Source organism: Strix aluco, chromosome 2, assembly GCF_031877795.1.
Source record: "Strix aluco isolate bStrAlu1 chromosome 2, bStrAlu1.hap1, whole genome shotgun sequence".
In the NCBI taxonomy this organism is placed as follows: Eukaryota; Metazoa; Chordata; class Aves; order Strigiformes; family Strigidae; genus Strix; species Strix aluco.
In genome coordinates this window covers 107,807,604-107,826,102 of record NC_133932.1, presented here as the reverse complement: position 1 = coordinate 107,826,102, position 18,499 = coordinate 107,807,604, and the positions used below count along the sequence as shown (strand labels likewise).

The 18,499-nt window shown below is 43.2% G+C and overlaps 2 protein-coding genes across 4 annotated transcripts; both read right to left on the bottom strand.

Moving 5' to 3' along the window:
- Positions 1-5,350: 5,350 nt before the first annotated feature.
- Positions 5,351-9,576, bottom strand: KCNRG (potassium channel regulator). Its single transcript, XM_074815750.1, has 2 exons — positions 8,672-9,576; positions 5,351-6,760 (listed from the first exon to the last, which is right to left on the bottom strand). The coding sequence occupies exons 1-2, from the start codon at positions 9,247-9,249 to the stop codon at positions 6,508-6,510; spliced, it is 831 nt and encodes a 276-aa protein (XP_074671851.1). The 5' UTR covers positions 9,250-9,576; the 3' UTR covers positions 5,351-6,507.
- A 168-nt stretch (positions 9,577-9,744) lies between these two features.
- TRIM13 (tripartite motif containing 13) lies at positions 9,745-16,587 on the bottom strand. 3 transcript variants are annotated; one of them, XM_074815748.1, is made up of 2 exons: positions 16,439-16,587; positions 9,745-12,124 (listed from the first exon to the last, which is right to left on the bottom strand). In XM_074815748.1, the coding sequence occupies exon 2, from the start codon at positions 12,119-12,121 to the stop codon at positions 10,892-10,894; it is 1,230 nt and encodes a 409-aa protein (XP_074671849.1). In that variant the 5' UTR covers positions 12,122-12,124; positions 16,439-16,587; the 3' UTR covers positions 9,745-10,891. The 3 variants fall into 3 exon arrangements, with proteins under 3 accessions (XP_074671849.1, XP_074671848.1, XP_074671847.1); XM_074815747.1 differs by lacking the exon at positions 16,439-16,587 and adding an exon at positions 16,225-16,346; XM_074815746.1 differs by lacking the exon at positions 16,439-16,587 and adding an exon at positions 16,034-16,139.
- Positions 16,588-18,499: the final 1,912 nt, after the last annotated feature.

Sequence of the window (18,499 nt, the reverse complement as noted above, 5' to 3'; positions counted from 1 at the left end):
TAGTAAAAAGACTCAAAGATTTAAGAATAGAAGGATCAGCATGCCTTCTGTTTATTGCTGAGTACAACATTGTAAATAAACCGGTATGTCAGCAATTATTTTATTACTCAGTTTAGTTATCACAGGGGAACAAAAACAAAAACCATAGACCAGTCTTTTCAGAAGACTCTCAATGAAAGCTACAAACTGCCTTTGAAATTCAAAGAAAACTGAATTCCTGACTCCAAAGTACTAGTAAAACCCGAGACTTGATGTTTCCAATCTATTGCCTTTTTTTCCAATGGAGAATCAGGATGGAACAATGTTGCAACGTTTAATTCTTCACAGTTTCAGCAGGCACTCAGCTGACTGCTGTAGCAGAAACTTGCTTAGAAAGCAAAGCCTTAAATTAATTCGCTACAGCAGATTTGTACACATTACTCTTTCCAACCTTTAGGGCTACATTCATCATCCTTCTGACCAGAAAGAAGCCACCAATTATTGAACCATTGCGTTAGACTGGAAATGGAGTAGAACTGGAGGAAGGATTCTTGGAAAAATTTACACATCAGATCACACTTCAGGGGGTTATTCAGCAGAAACTACATGATGGTCTAGAAAACTGACATTCCCCTTTTTTTTTTTAATAGAAGTCAGATTTATTAGTATTTTATATGATGACTAGTGATTTACATCCCACCCATTTGAGAATATTCAGGGCTCCAGGCATATCTCCAGCCGGTTCCAGACTATTCAAATCATTGTTGGTCCATCCATTTACTAGTCACAACAAGGCCTTCTGTGACTAATTATGGCCTGACTGCAGCAGGAAAGGCAGCTTCAAAGAATGGGAATCTTCAGACGCACTAGCAGTTCCCTTGGTTCCCAAATTCTTTATTTATGTGGATTACATTGAGTTGACAGATTTAACTGGGCTGTTGAAGATACGGTCAAAGAAGTAGAGTCACTCCCTTCCCTTTTATTGTTTTCTGAAGACATACGCATCTGTCACTAGAGAGAGGAAGTTCTCCATCACTGGACTTCATTTGGGCTTTTATATGCTGTTTCAGTAGCATCTGGGAATAGATCAATATAATATTTGGTAGGGAGTTGTATTTCCTCGTGATGCGCTGTAAATCTTTTATTGTAGATACTCCCACTGTTTATTGTTGAAAATCAATAAAAATAAACCTTGTAAAGTTAAAGCCTGGCAATGGTTCAGCACAAATCAGAGGGAAGGAGTAAGAGGCAATGAGTCTCCTTCCCCCTCTTGGATAGCTCCCAGTTTGTTTCCCAGTGAATATTCAATAACACTTTCCAGCAATCCGGGAACAAATTTTTTTTAAAATAATTATTTAAAGTTATGAGCACTTTGTTGTGATCTCAAACAGAACTTCTGATCCACTTTGGCAGCTTTCAGGTACTGAATTCAGCCGCGGATGAAAACAAAGTATCGCTCAGATTGTGTGTTGGATATACCTTAGACTTAGCCCCTCCAGAGACAGACAAAAGCACATCAGCCTTGCTCAGCTCAGATTAAAGGAGATATTTATGAGCACTGGAAAACTGGAAACCAACCAAAATAGGTAAAAAGTGGGAACAGCCCAGTGTGGAGAAAAGTTTCTCCAAAGTCAGAACAGAAGTTACTACCCCTGTTTGCAAGCCTGTAGAAGCAGAGCAGAATGCAATTCCTCCAGCATCATTCTTCTGCCCTGTGGCTATTAATTCCTCATATACTGCATCTTAGGGTGGAGTCTTCTACTATTTCCATGAGATTCAATTACGCAGGGAAGTGAAAAATGGTTTGGAATTATTTAGCAAAGGGGAAAACTTCCCAGTACTACAGCCAGCGCTGAGAGATCAGTCTTTTTTTAGTGTAAACATAGTATCAATTGCAATAGCTTTATTTAAACATTTATTCGTAATCAGTTACACAATGTCATGAGCACCGACTGTAGAACCTGTAAGAATACAGTGACTGCACTTCATAAAAGAACAAAAACCCTCATGAATTGTCATATTGAAATCAATACCCAAAGAACAGGAAGGTTTTTCACGTCAGACTCTCTCCTTCCTGGTACCAGCAGATTACTGAACAATTCAAGTGCTAAATAAATTACATGTCCCCAGAAGAGATAAGAAGGACGTAAAAGAACCTCCCAGAGTGTGAAGAAGCAGACCAAAAGTTACTTAAAAGCACAAAAATGTAACCACTACGAAAGGAAGTCAACACAGTGCAAGAACAGGGGGATGGAAAAAGTGTGGTGTCTCTATCTTGTTGGGTTATCCAAGAGGCACCACATGACTGTTAAAACCCTTAACAGGCACCACAAGACTGGTAAAGCCCTTGACAGTCTTGAATATAGAAACACAGGATGAAATCCAACTATAAAGGAGGGAAAAGTGATTAAAAGAAATAAAATATAAGATGAATGAGGTGTTGTCTTTCTGAATCATCTGCCTTTTGCAAATCCAGCAAGCTATCACCTCTTTTTAGATGATCTACTTCTGCCATGTAAACTGCAGTCTGTGTAGGACAGAATGACCGTGTTTTCCTACTGTTTGGTTTCCTTTACCTCTAGCGATCTTACTGTTCTGGCAGTCCGCCTGTGTGTTAGAAAGCAGAGGAGAGCTCACTGCTCGCTCTAAGTGTGCGAGAGGACTGCCCTCCAGTACTATAGCAGTCAGTTTCTAGCATCTCGGACAGTGAAACAGTTTGCACATTTTTGCTGAATCCAAGGAAGAATAAAAAGGCAAATACAGCAGTAAATTTACTGAAATCAACAAATTTTGCACCTTCCCAGGAAAAAGGAATTCTCTTGAGAAAGTTGTCAATGACTTGAAGAAGTGGATTATGTCAGGGATCACAAATTCCAACTTCATTGCAAAAATGTCTAAATGTTTCAAAATCCCATTCCTATTTAATCAAAACTAGAGCTAGGTGTGAGCAATCAGAGCTCCTGGTTCTGTTGTATGTAAAAGCATGACCAAGTCACCTACAATACGCTTCTAGTCCAGCAGAGATCATGTTGTGAGATACTAGACTTGATTTGCCTGCCAAGATTGGGGTGAAAGTACTTAGTTTAACACATAATCTGGTTTTGACCAGAAGGCTTTTAAAATCACTCAGACTCGTAGCTAATCTGGGCTCCTATCAGCCAAATTCACTTCTACTTGTACAGCCGTGACCTTCTGTGGAAACGCACCAGTGTGAACTACTCTGCTGATGATACACCACACAGTCTGGTCTCTGCTGCATCCCTGCCTGTTTGGGACCTCAGAAGGGAAGGTGCAGTAGAAATACTGGCCACTACTTCTAAATAACTGCCTCAGTGCCTGCAGGATGTGCTCCAAAGAGGGCACAGAAAAATTGTCATCCTGGTTCAGCAACACTTTACAGTAACACAAATAATCACAGAATCACAGAACTGTCTAGGTTGGAAAAGACCTTGAAGATCATCCAGTCCAACCATCAACCCAACATTAACAGTTCCCAACTACACCATATCCCTCATAATCTTGCAAGGTGGAGGGCAGCAGCTACCCAGGCCAGCTGAGGATCCTCCCAGTAAACTGATGCTATTTTTATATTAATTTGTCTGCAAACGAACATACTTTCACCCCTTCCTCTGTGATTACTACCATTTAGTTGTACCTTGAAACTACAACACCTGTAGCTCTATCAGTGCTGCTTCCACTTTCTGTATAATGAAATCCAGGAAGGTGCTTTCCTTTAACGAACCAGTTTAATACCAAATTATCTTCAATTAAAAGTCATGGCTATCCTACTCGTCTCAGTCTGACACTTTTGACAAATTTCTATCAGGTTATTGACACACACACTGCTCTCAAACTTATTTAAGCAACTATCAGTTAAAAAAAACCCCAAAAACCACAAAACGAAAGCATTGTATAAAAGCCTAGTCGTGTTCTCTGCAGGTGCACAAGTGACAGAAGGGGACACTTCTCTGCTCAGTGCTAAGTAAGAATAAATGCTAGAAGAACATTTGGTATCCAAACTTGCTGACAGTCACGTACTTCGCTTGAAAAAGACATGTAGTCTCACAGTACACCATTACACGAGGTCAAGGTAAAGCATGTAAGGTTCTTTACAGGACAGGAACTTGCACTCGTGTATTTTTCCAGAGCTAAAATACTACATTCACAGAATATTTGTGCTGAATAAAAATTAACCTATGAGGGGAACCAGAAAGTGTTCAGCGCTAGCCCATCACAAGTTGTTACTGAAATGGTTGTACCAAATATTCATTTTGCCAAAGCCATGGGGTGATGGCATACATTAAAACTCCAGAGCTTTTTAGAAATGGAAATACTTCATTTTCTTTATTTAAAATAAAAGTAATCCAAACTTCAATTTTCATGGTGGCTGCTGCAGCAGCAAGGAAAATAAACTCACTATTCCCACGGTAGGTGAAGTAGCCTAATTTTGTTACTACAAGGGGTTCTGAATCTAGTGTCACTTGGTTTACACAGCTGCTATCAGCGATCATTTAAGGCATGATGTTTAAATACAGCCTCGAGTCCACTTTTTTTCCTTTCCCTGTAAAAAGTTGCCACTTTTGTCTTGTGTTTCTTGCTATTATTGGTAAGTCTCTTCAACAATATTCACAGTCACTGACTCACTCAATACTTGCCAATATTGGTTTCAGTTTTATCCCAGTTCGAGGAATGGGAACTTTTCTGGAAAGTCAGTACATGGACGTCAAAATGAACTTAGAAAACCAGTTGCATTGTCTTTGTAGTACAGCAACCTGTCGGGACAGTCATCCCATACAGCTTGTCTGCTGTGTCCCCCGAATGCTGCCACCTCAGAGTCCATCACGATAGGCCTTCTGGCACAGACCTTCACAGAAGGTCTCTACAGAATCACAGAACAGGCCAGGCTGGAAGGGACCTCGAAAGGCCATCTGTCCAGCCTGCCAGGGGAAACGGAGCCTAGATGAGATGATCTAGCACCCCGTCCAATTGCATCTTGAAAACCTCCAGTGATGGGACTCCACCACACCCCTGGGGAGGTTCTTGCAGTGAATGATGGTTCTCACTATAAAAAATGTCTTATATCAAGATGAATATGAACATATTGACATTATCGACAAAAAAATCCCATTTGAACCCTTACGTTTCTCAACATTTATTACATTATATAATCTGTAAGCAGTTTCAGAGATGCAGTCCCACAATCCCATTATTCTCAACCCAGAAAGCTCTAGAACAAGCAGAAGACCTCACTGTTGCCACTGAACTGAACTTGCGCCAAGCTAAAATGCAGTACAGTAGTAGCAAAAGAAAAGAGATGTCCAATAGTCGCACCACCAGTCTGGGAAGACCCATTTAATTGAAACTCCTAAGGGTAAGAAAAAGATAGGTGATTCCCACCCCCATTTTTAAGTGCAGCAAATAAAGTAATAAATTCAGATTTTAAAGCTAATGAAAAACCATATCTAATTAGTCAGCCAAGAGAAGCCCAAATGAGCTCTACTTGGCTGCTCCTAACTCTGGAAAGATGGTGTTTTATCAACAGATTCAAATAATGAATCCTTGAAGTTACTGCTATCTTCTTCACTTGCCGTGGAGGGAGGACAAAAGATTCTTAATTTATAAGGCCTCATTAATTTACTTCTTCTGGTACCTGAGCTAATTTTGACATCTTTACACTTCTGCCAAGCCTTCCTCCTAAATATGTTTTGCACTTAACAGTCATCAAGAAATCCTTTGTACTATTTTGTTTAAAATTGTACTAATTCTTCCATTTGAAGGACACATTTTCATTCTTTTTATAGTTAAAGCTCTAAAAACTAACTGACCCTTTGTTCACAAAGACCTTCATCTAATTCTCAGCACTGAAGAGCAGCTTAATGCCTTGGAGTGGGAGGAGAGGACAGAGGAGTATTCTGCAAGAGGTGGTAACACGTTATTTCATGGACACTAGTGGTGGCTTCACAAAGCCACTTTCTCACGTCTGGAGCCACACAGCAGTACAACTTGGGATGTTTCCATTACATAGTTTTTATCAAACTGCAAGAGAAGCAGCATACGTGTATCTTTTGAAAGCAGAAGCAATATTCAATTGCTGAGGTTTAAATTCCTCCTCCAGCCACTTCTCCAAACTATTGGGATGACAGTTGTGTCAAGCTGTTATTTGTTCATGTATTATCACGTATTTAAAATCTACTTACAGATTAGCACAGAACATAAAAATGATTTTCTAGAAGGAATGGCTGATTTTTTGCAAGTCCTAATATAAATTTTAGCCACAGAGAAAAACAAAAACAATCCTTGAAAATGCTAGAATCTGGTCCACAAAACCAGTATTGAATCTGTGGTTCTTTTATTTAGAATTCAAGAGGGTGGAGCGGTAAAAGGCAGGAAAGCATTTTTTTTTTCCAAATACTTGAAAAAAAAATTGTTACTTCCCTTGATACTTGCAGTTTCAAACAAGCCAACAAAAAAAGGCCAGTAGCACTGACACACTCCTCTTCCACCTTCAAAAGATGGAAGGAAAAGCCTTTATTTCCCTTTCTGCACTTGGCTTCTCTTTGCCCGTGCTACCCCGGAGCTCCCTGGGGTTTGGTTCACCGTGACAGTAAGGCCTGCTGGCCTCTTCATCCTTTCAAAACTGTAGCATTCGACTTTTTCTTCACTCGAGACTGTCCTGGTGCTTATGAGGCGAAATCCATCTTTAAGTAAAGTGTCAAGCAGCAGGCCTAACACATTAGTACCGTTAATCAGCTTTCTATTATCAGGCTTTATGGAAACATACCTAAAATAAAAAAAAAAAAAAATCAGTTACAACACACTTTACTTCTTGATGGATGAAATCAGGTTTGTTTTAAAACAAAGCAGGTCCTCAGACAGTGCAGGTCAGCACAGTTGCACGGGTTCACAGCAAACAAGATTCCGGATTTTTTTTTCCTCTGTTGAGGACAATTTAACTCTTTCCCTCATTATAAGAACAGTAATTCTCAGTTCATCCAGTTACATGTTGGGGAAGAAGCACTTCCCTTTCACCAAAACTTAACTTTCTTAAGAAATAGCTGCGATAACCTCCATCTCATTTCATTTAATGGAGGAGAGGTGATTGGCATGTTCTATATAATGCTGCAACAGTTTTTCAGGTAAGAGTAAACGATGGAAAGGACAGTGAAATCACATTCACCCCAATAGTATCGCTTTTCATCACACAGGATCTCTCTCTACAAAGTGACATTTATTGCAAAATTACCTTGTACAGCAGGTCTTATGGCAACAAGTATGAAAATCATTTTCACATTGCCTCAAATAATTTTACTTGATATAAAGTACAATTTAAGATTCTATCCAGACATTTCAAGGAGCAGAAGTCAGGTAAAAATACTATTACAAAATACATAAGCTAACAGGGGTGAAACTGTTCCGCAGCTCACAGGAAAGTACACCAAACATTCATGGAAAGCACAAAAAAGGCAAAAGAGTCCAGGTCACCACAAAGACTAAGTCGATAGAAATTCAGCAGGCAACATCATCAAACTTGACTTGTTTCATTAGTCAAAATAAGTTTTTCTATTGATCTGCAGAGGAAATTTTTTACCAAGTCTGAAGAAATAAAGGAAAGAATCAGGGATATTTTCCCCACTATTTAAGTCGCCATAGCCTACTCAACCAATTGTTAGTCCACTAAAATTAGTGATACATTATAAAGTTAAGGTATGGCACACAAATCTGTGTTGCTTTGCAAATGCAAAGTAGTTTTTCTTCTACTTGCTTAGCTAAAGAAAGCTAGAAGATAAACTTTTTTTTTTCTTGTTTAAATAATCAGAAGACTGCCATGTTGATTCATATATTCAGATAGAATAACCCTTTTGGAAATATTTCAGTGAAATTTCCATAAAATTCCAGATGTTCTAACAGCCACAGAGGCCAAATTAGGTTACATTTTCTTATACAGTAAGAACATGTCTCTGTACAATAGAAATATCCAGCAAAAGCTTGTTTAAAAAACATAAATTGTCATCAGAATACAATACTGCTATCACTAAAATCACTGATATACAGTAATCTTAATAAAAACAGAACCTGGCTCTGAATTCAATGAAAACCCACTGTATAGCATATAGTTAATAATCTACCCCTTCTCCCTCCCCCAATAAAAGGCTCTACAAAAGCTTTCCAGTCCCTGAATTGCTATCTTAGTTCCACTGGTGTTTTTAACCCTGTTTAGCCATTGTCTTCTTCCTCTTTTCCATATGAATGTCTTTTGGACCATGAGCTAGTGGAGATTTTAGGCTTCCCCAGTACTTCACTCCTCATTTGTTTTCTTTGCTTCATCTTACTCTGTGTTTTTCAAGTCCTCTAGAAGGTCATCGATGGTGTGAAATTCTAAAGCCTGGGAGACTGAGTGAGGAGGAAAGGGCAGAGAGAGAGAAAGACCCAACAGAACTCAAAAACAAACATTGAGAACAGTATTTTAGAAAGTTGAAGAATAGGCAAATCAATGTAACAGAAATTAAACTGGGTATTTCAGAACTAGAAAAAGGTAACATTAAACTAGCAGAAAGAAGGAAACATATTTCTTTTCTCTCAGACAGCTGTCCAATAGTTTCTTAAATGAGCTTTGCTAGCAGGTAGCGTGTACTTCATGAACTAGAAGTCACAAAGACATTTCCATAATGAAAAGTCCCACGAGGGAGAGTACCTGGCCACAAACTGGTCACCAGCAGAGTAGTCAGTACCACACTGAAAAACCATGTCATGATGGGAAGGTCTTTCCAAAGGAAGTGGAACGAGTGGTTTCTGAGAAGGAAAAGGGCTGTTCCAGCTCTGTCCCGACTGCTGCCCTGTAAACACAGTGATCTGTTCAGCTAGTGTCTCAACAGTAGTACTGCAGGAACCAAAGATCCGGAAAAAGGCCTGCATCTCTTGGAGAGAAAAACGCACTTCCAAGATCTCCAGCCTTGGCTTCAGCAAGTGTTCCTGGCTCAGGAGGTCAGCCAGAGGGTAGAGCCCATAGAATTCTGCTTCTCTCTGCAGCCTCTGATAGTCTGAGAAATCGGTAGGTAAGGAGACCTGGAGAGTCCTCAAGAAGTCCATGATGTAACTAAACAAAGTTCCATCTCTGTCCACAAAAAACTCTCCATTCACCAGTTTAAATTCCTGGTCATCATCGTTCAACATCCGTGCTAGCCTGGACTCAGGGAACTGCTGCAAGGTAGAAGCCCGGGTTACAAATCTCACACCTCCCACGCTCAGAACAACCACCTCTCGGCTACTCATCACTATCTCAGCCACTCAGGAATTGTAACTCTCTGATCTACGTGTTTGTGACTGGATCTTTCCTAAACTGCAAAGCATCTGCAGCTGCAAAAACCATTCAGTGCTTTTAGCAAGTGTTTGGAGTGAGGTGTGGAGCAGCGACAGGATTCCCAGGCAACAAAGATGTAAATATCATGTACAATAGTTTTGTTTGCAGGGTTTGGTTGCTTGGAAACTTTGATTCTTGGCATTTAATGTTTTACTTTTGAAATGAACAGCTTGCAAAGACTACTGGAAGACAATGAATTGACCATCACAACTTATTAAACCTTGAGAGAGGCCAGCGAATATTGCCAAAGTATGGCATGCGTTACGTTTGTTTTCTGGAAATGTCAACTATATGTTTTCATTCTATATATTGCTGTTCATAGGACCACTGCAAAAAGAGGTTAGACGTGCTTCAAGCAGTATCACACGCTCTTAAAGAAGGGCACTTCAGAGAACTCAAGCTCACAGTTCACTTTAAATCACTGTTATCCTACGGCCAAGTCAATACACTCAGAAAATTCAATTAATTCCTGAAACAAGGAACACAAAAATACAGTAACAGTAGAAGAGCCTATACATATGTTCCAATGCTAAAGCACTTCCAAACACCAACAACATCCATACTCCTGTCACGTTATGCAATCTGTTCCAAGGAATCATCCCAACATTTTTCCTGGCTTTTGGAATTACGATCTGGAGAGACAGAGCAGGACAGGAGAGAAACCTTTGCAGGCTGCCTTTCTGGGGCCGGCCCGTCCGTGCCTTTCACCGCACTAAACTGTTTACATTAAGGCCACTTTTTAAGAAAGTGTGGCTTCAGAGAAACATGGATCTAACAGGACAGCTCAGTTACCCCAACAATTTGATGCTGGAAAAGTAAACTACAAAGTATGCACTACCTGCAAACTACGTACTATCTTGCAGCTTGTTCTTTTCTTATCAACCTCAACTGATTTCTCTCTACCCCTAGAATTTAGGCCTACCCTGAAGATATATTTTTGTATAGAACATGTAAACAATGACCAATATCTACAGTAATCTGAATGCACGGGATAATTACAACATTTGATTATACAAAAAAATACATATATCTATTTCAGTGAGGAGTAACATCGTCAGATAGAAAGTGGTTCTAGAACATGAATGATGAGCTCTGTACTTTGCAGTGGAAGGGCAGTCCTCAACAAGCCTCTCAGTACAGTGCTCTTCTCAATCACAGCTGTTCTTCCTCTTTCCAAAACACTTCCCAGTTAGAAAAAATATTTCTTTAACCATGACCTTTTGGGAAGTGACATTTTTTATCTTATTCTACAATTACATTAACATTAAACTAAGTACACAGTTTGGCCCTATATTTTGGTAAGAAAAATGATTTACAGTGAATTATATTCCCATAATCACCACTGAAGAAGAATCCAGAAACAATGTGTTTTTCAAAGCTCCATTTCATCTTCCAGTTTATCAGTGCTCAAAGTATGTGAACAGTATGAACGTTTTGGAAACATTTTGAATCTTTGAATGTTTTCACTGGAAGTCTTAAAAACCCAATTAATTTTAAGAAGTTCCATGTTTTCTTCACCAGATCGCTCTTAGTTCTTATATTTCAGCAGGGACTTCACAACAGTTTATATTTGCACACAAACTGTGCAACATTATCCAGTACAACCAACGTATAGTTTTTACACTTTTCTCTTAGAAGTGAAGCTCCATCTGTCATCTGTTCCCAGTAAAAGACTGCATGATCTGCTATCTCCACTGTATCTGCCAAATAGGACAAGCTAATTGTAAAGAATTGAGATTTCCAGCACTGGAGATTGTCAACGACTGACTCCACAAAGGACATTCTGGTGACAGCAAGAATAAGCAAGCAAATAAGAGAGTTCACTATAAATCTGCGTGAAAAGACTGAGGGAATCTTGAATTTAAGAGTGGTGTTTTCCTGAGGCAAGGAAAGTTTGTCCACATCAACTAGTTTTATTCCATTCCACTGGCTGGTATCAAAGCTCTTCATTGTAGGGCTGATGTCCACACTGGAACAAGGTAAAGGGGTTTCTTTGAGCACCTTGATTTTTTCCCTGAACTCCTGCATCTGTTGCAGAAATATAATGGGTTCAGACACATCTTTGAAGGCCTCTGCAATGTTAAAAGCCATCCGTTGCTCTTGCAGAATTGTGTTCAGTTTATTGATTTCCGGATCGTAGGCCTGCATCACTGCAAGCTTCATGGTCTCAAAGTCAGAGAGAATCTCATTTCGTTTCTGCTCCAGGGTGTGCTGCAGCTTCTCAAAGAACTCCTTCACTTTGTCAGAATCTTTGGTGAGCATCTGCAGAGCTTTCCTCTTACTGGTTTCCAAGGTATCCAGCCGTGAGAGGGCATCGCCACAACGCCAGGTTTCAAAGCCCTGAAACAGGGTTTCAAAAGCTCGCTTCTCCTGGGAATAAGCTTCTTCAATAGAACAGAAAACGTGCTTTGTATGGTCACCACGGGTGGCACAAACCCCACAGATCAGCTGCATGTCTGTCCGGCAAAAAATGTTAAGGGGTTGCCCGCTGTGCACTTTGCACACGGGCATTTTCGGAGTTACTTTGATTTTGTTATACTTCTCCACGATACCTTTCAGGGAATAGTTGACTTGCAAGCTGTTGACTCCAGTAACGGGAGTTTCCTTCCTGCACGTGGGGCACTTGAAAGGGGACGGCCTCCAAAGCACATTCCGCACGTTTCCCTCAAGAATTCCTTCCAGACACTTTCTGCAGAAATTGTGCGAACAGGGCAGGACACGAGGATCATCAAACAGGCTACAGCAAATGGGACAGGTGAGATCTTCCTCTAGGAGCTCCATCATGTCCTAGGAAAGAGAAGACAGATGCTAACAGAACTCATAACATTTATTTTTCCTCCAGGGGAACTGTGCAAAAACCAATCTCCTTCTGAGACATGGCTTAGTGAGAAAAGGATCTACTTTTTTCTCCAGTGTCCTTAAGGCCGAGCCTCAGCTGGGTTTTTGCAGCCAGTCCAGTTAGCTGTGGGATCTGGCCACCAGATGGCAGGCACAAGAACGGCTCAGTGTTCAGGCAGAACCATTTTTGGACTCTCCACTAGAAATGCTGGAAAAGAAGGCTTGCCAAACCCAGCAAGGACTCTGAATGAAAATAACTCGTGTACTCATAATAACAGTTCAAGTCTTACATCTTTCCCCACTGATGCAATACACAGAAACTGGTTTCTTACAGAAGATACCCAGCCGATACGCCCTGCTAAGATTTGATTACTCTCTACTTGCTCAACTCATCCAAAGCTTGGTTTCAAACCCCATGCACTGCTACCGTAAGAAGGCAATATTAAAGGTGACTGAAAAAGCCCAGCTTCAGAATTTCCTCAGCCACAGAATATGTGATGTGGCTCTTTGCTTTATCTGCAAAGCCAGAGGTGAGTCACCACTAACTTAAAAAGTTAGCTTTTCTCTTGGTCCTGCAATAGTTTTAAATAACCAAGTGAACGTGTTATTGTTGAGCTATTCAGCACAAAGTTAAAATACTTCAAAGAACAGCTGCCCATAATCCTTGATAATTCATCACGAAACAAAAGTGTTAACCATTTTTACTCATCTGCAACCTCTATTTCCAATTCTCAGAGCATGCGTGCCTCAGCAATTTCTTTCTGTGGACGGGACCTACAGGAAGATCATGTAATCCTTTCTACTGGAAAGTCTCAGTGAAGGGACCCAGCGCACTACCCTCCCAGTGCCTCTAACCAAAGACAAGTTCTCAGACACTGACACCTTATAATTTACAGCATGCTCTAAGAAAACAAACAGCTAATAAAGACCAAAATGGGAGACAGTTTGTATTAGCCAAAACTCTCAAACACTTAGTTTTGAGCTATAATTAGAAAGATGCTTCCCTTTTATAAATTCCTTCCATACTATACAATATGTATTCATATATATATACACACACCCATAAAAAAATTTGGTTTATAAATTAAAACATGTAACACTAAGAAGAGCATCAAAGTACTGCCATGACAGCAAGGCATATGAATGAGCTCTTTTAATTTGTTTTGATGTTATTACTAAGGTTTCTGTCCCCTCAAAGAAATATAAAGTGGAAAACGTGGGAGCCAAGAGAAGAATTGCAAGGGAAGATCCACGCTGCACAGGACAAGGGCAATAAAGTCAATATCACTGATCCAAGGAAAGCAAAGAGCACTACAGGGAAGAAAGGCGAAGTCAATTCTGAGTTTCTTTCACAAGAGGACCAATACAGTCCCAGTGAGACTTCACAGTAAAAGCCATTCTTGAGAGGTGTAAGCAAACCTCCTATGCTTTTCCAGTGATGAGGAAGAGAGGAATTCTCTGTGTTTGAATAAGGAGTGTTTGAAAAAGTTGCCAGCTTTTCTACTCAGCCTCAGAACTAAGGTCAACAGGCAGAAGAAGCCGCCATTACAAGCTGGGGGCAAAGCCCTAGAGAAAAGGTGTAATGCCTCCGTTTACCACCTACAGTTTCCTGCAAGACCACAGATCCCATTCAGAAACTTGTGAGAAGAAAGTGATTTTGAAGCACCTCTCAATGCTAGATCAAGCAACGTTTCTCTTCCGTCCTCTTGCTACTGCTAAAAAGAATGGGATGACAGGAAGATGATGGTTTTGCCCCTGTACTCTTGAGTCTTCCTCTTTATGAATAGCTCTCTCTTTCCAACTTGTACTCACAGCTTTTAGCCACAGTAGCGGCACAAAGGTCAGTTTTGCTCATGTGTTAAGAGGACAATAACTACAAAATTAAAATGACAGTTCTCCGTCTTTTAGTAAATGGAAACTCGCAGTGCAGAAAATATTTGCTCTGGTCTGCCTCCTTTACCAGGGAGGATTTTCCTTCTTAGTTAGGTAGCTGGAAAAGCAGCTTTGCATGCCTGACAGTGAGGACTGCAAACCACTGCAGAAAATGCTTACTACAACAAGTTCCACCAAAATTGCAGGACAAACACTGAAGACATTCATGCTCCTAAAAATACAAAAAACATACACAAAAAGGTTTCATGACCCAAATAAAACTGTCCTGTTACATTCCAACCCCACTTATCCAATTAAATAATTATGTTTTATAAATATAACTGAATTTCAAAACCATTATATGACATCATTAAAAACCTCGGATTTTAAAAAAAGAAATGGGCAATCTATGAGCTTCTTTTTCCCCCTCTTACAACACCAGTAACACCAAACCAAAAATACTGAAAACTTGTATGACTGGTTGGGACAGCTGAACTTTAGGACATTAATGTCAGAGAGTAAGTTGTCTGTGGATTGAAACATCTCTTTGTATTAGCAACTTGGTATTTGTGTGAGGAACTACAGCAACATTTCAGCTTCTCCACTCCGAATTTCTCAGTGTAACTTCTGATCCAGGTTTGGATGGCCCTGGAATTCCCCATTCATAGCACGCAGACCAAAAGACACAGCGGCTTCTTCCTTCACCTGAGCTACATAAACTCGCTGGGTACAAACCCAGCAGATGTCACCCACCAGAAAGAGCAGCTTGCACAGTTTTATCACTAGGAAAAAGAATGGCAAAACAAATCAAACCATAAACGCAAAAACAACCACAGTAGCTTTTTCCCACAATCCAGAAAGAAATTAATTTAGCATGCTTCTCAGCACAGAAGCTGGGTTTATCAGCCAGCAGCAGGCTGAAAGTAAAACCAACATTTCACCAAGCTTCAAACGAATAAAAAGATAGCTCTTGAATTACAAGTTTCCTGCAATGTAAGTATTCTAAATAAAACTTGGTCGAGTCAGGCTGCATTTCCACAAGCAGTTGAGCTAGACAGGAGAGGTCTCATGTCCCTTCCCTCGCAAGGACTCTGGGGCCTTGTCAGAACCTTCTAGGAGCAATTTCACCAGCCTTCTGTCAGACTGCTGTGTTGAATCAGCCCAAGAGAGGGTCCCAGGCAGACAGGCAGGAGGAAGGGAGATGGGAGCTCCTCCTTCCAGCAGCAACACTCTTAACTCTGCTTACACCATGGAGAGGAACCACAACTTAATGGAAGTTCAGCGTAGACATTTTAACATGGCACGCTTGACCTCCAGGTCAGTAGGTATCCAGGCGGCCAAAAAGAGCTGAGGAATGTGGCCATGCTTTAAACGTGTTATTTCATGGTCAAAATTTTTTCCAGGAGTACCAGGTAGACCCAACACATTCAGCCTCCAGAAAGCTAGAAAGGCCTGGAGTGAAATAAGCAAATTATAGCCCCAAGAATCCCAGTCTCGTCGACACGGTTTGACAACCTGCTGAGCACAGGACGCAGGGGCAGCACCAACACACGCTCCTGCGCTGGCCTCCTCGCCCCTCTGCCCAGGCAGGAGTTCCCTCACTGCTGCTGGTTACAGCCCCCCTCTTGCCAGGGGGGATCCCCGACACCCGCCTAAGCGATGGCACTCCTGCCGGGCCCGGCCTGCTCCCCAGCCGCCGGCCGTGGGCCCCCCGGGGGTCGCAGGCGCTCCGCCGGGCACCGCTGCTGGCGGGGAGGCGGCCCTCGGAGTCAGCCTGCGGCCCGCACAGAACGAACCGGCAGCCGGGCGTCTGGGGGGGAGGGCTGCGAGCGAGACCGACGGCCGCGGCACGTCCCCGGCGGCCGGGAGCGGCCCGCCGCCTCACAGCGCCGCGGCCTCCGCTCGCCCAGCCGGGCCTGCCCCTTCCTGCTGCCGCCGCCGGCGCCCGCGCCCGGCCCGCGCCGCCCCCGGCCCGCCGCTACTCACCATCCCGGGCCGCAGCCGGCGGGAGGCCGGGGGAAGGCGGCGGGAGCGGGATGCCGCGGCCGCCCACACCGCACGGTGCCGCGGCCGGCCCCGGCCGCCCCCCCCGCCGCCGGGCCCGAGGCTGCTGCCCGCCGCTCCCGCCCCCCGCCGCCCAGCCCGACCTGGCCCGGCCCGGCCCGGCCCGCTCTCACCTCGGCCAGCCGCGGCGGCGCGGTCAGCGGCAGCGAGGGATGCCGAGGGCCGCCATCCGCCGGCCGGGCCGCCGCACGCCCCTCCTCGCCGCGCCCCGCCGCCGCTCGGCCCGGGAGGGGTGGGCAGGCCCCGGCCCCGGCCCCGGCCCCGGCGCGCAGAAGCGATCGGCCGGGAGCTGCTGCCCGCCGCACCGGACGGGGTGCGCCCACCCACCTTGGCCGGCGGCCGCCGATCCGGCCCCCGCGGTCTTCCTCCTCCGCTTGCCTGTGAGCGGCAAGGAAAGCCCCGGGGCTGCCAGGGGAGAGGAACGGGCGGCCTCGCAGCCAGGCGGCGAGTGCCGCTTGCCTAAGCCGGTGGCCGAGGTCTGCAGGCCGAGCAGACTGCCTATTCCTCCGCCGAGATGTTTATGGGTTTCTGTTGTTTATTAACTCTGCTAGATTGGAGTTCAGACTGCAGCTCGCAGGCGCTACATGCGCAGCCTAACGAGGAGCGCTGGCTGGGTGGCAATCCCGCGGAGCATCTTCCACCTCCTGAAAGCACTTATTAAAAAAACCCATCATGTTAGACAGATATCCTTATGTGCTTGGTAAAAGGATAGAAATGCATTCCTATTTGCTTTAATGCTCTGGCTGTACCATTTCCTAGTGGGTAATTGGCCTGTCAAACCTATGGCGGTCTCCCGCAATAACACCAACTAGTCCCAGGGAGACGGAGCAGGAGGGATCCCGCGTCTGCCTGGGAGAACCCTCTAGTTACAGGACTATGAAACCGTGTCTGGAAACAGTGAGACTGCGGAGAACCCTTGCGATTCGTAACCTTTTTGCAGTCCTCCTGTTAGTTCTCAGTCAACGTAACACGCAACACGCCTCGAAAGTGAAGTGACCTTAGTTTTGAGTTAAGACATTGTGAAACGCTACATCAAAAGCTGTTCCAAACTGCGTGTACTCTGCCTGCTGCGTCCCTGTAATCCCCTACTCTTCACTCACCCACTGCAGTCACGTCACTCATCAGCACAGGGGAGACAGACTATTCACCTTCAGGACTACCCACACAAGTAGCGTCACAGGCTAGACTATTTCTATCAAAGGAAGCTCCCTCACGCATCTGACATCTTTCTTCTGATTGTTTAGGAATCTGGATTTTAACAGCCATTCAATAGCACGCCAAGGCTGTGGTTCCCCAATTTACTGCAGCCAGAAGAGCTCTCCTCTTCCTCGCCTTCCCTCCTGCTGCTTCCACCCAAGCTGGCCTGCCCTCTCAGCTGGACTCAACGGGAACAGTTTGAACAAGGACAAGTATTTTTGAAAACCCCTTTCAGAGAGCTCACACATTTGGGCATTTCATCCACTATCTACTGGAGAGTGGCCCCAGAAAGTAGAGTCGCTGCACCAAAACCACAAAGACTTTTTAGTGCACTTCAATGTCCTGCTTGTTTCTTCTTAATTGTCCAGCATCTTCTTTGCCGTTTATTAAAAACAAGTAATTCCAGGTAGTTTCTGAAAAGTGATAGCTTAATCCATTCCTCAGCTACCTAAATAGCATTCGAGTGATACACCATTGCTTGCGCATTTACATTTTCCAAATACCCCTTGTCTACACTTTCCCAACAACCATTTTTATATCAAGAATTTCCTGATTCTACTCATCTTCTCTGTAATTTTATGGTTAAAGATATTAACAACAACATAGCATTTTAGATTCCCCACTCATTATTAAGTTAATATATTTCTCCTATAGCTTTTTTCCTGATATATTTTTAGAGTACATTTTATTCTCCATTAATTCTTTGGGCTGGTCCTACTCTCCTTATAAATGAAGAAGGAGCTGTATGGGCATAAGAGTGGATGCCTGCCTGCCTAGGATATCTCCTCTTCATTAGGACCATTTGAAAATGTTCTTGTCCCTCCTTGCCTGGGCTTTCTGCTGTCAAAGATGAAAGCTCCAACTTCTGGGCAAGAAGAGCACGGGATTTCTGTGCTTGGTGCATAGAGACAGTGCCCAGCCAGCACCGTACTTAAGTGTACCATGGCTGTCCTGAGCGTGATCAAATGTAATTTGGGCATTTTACTACTTCTGTCTGACTGATAGAGTTGCACATGACCAACTGTTTTGCACACATGCAAGTCCACCTTTCTATACTCTTTTTAACTCCTTGTCATTTATAAAGGTTTCTCAACAGCAGTTTGCTTACGAGCTTCCATTCCCACATCTGAGAGCACAGAGTGTCTTCCCAAAGCAGCATCAGAGGCCATTTGCTGAAGCTTCAGAGAAAAG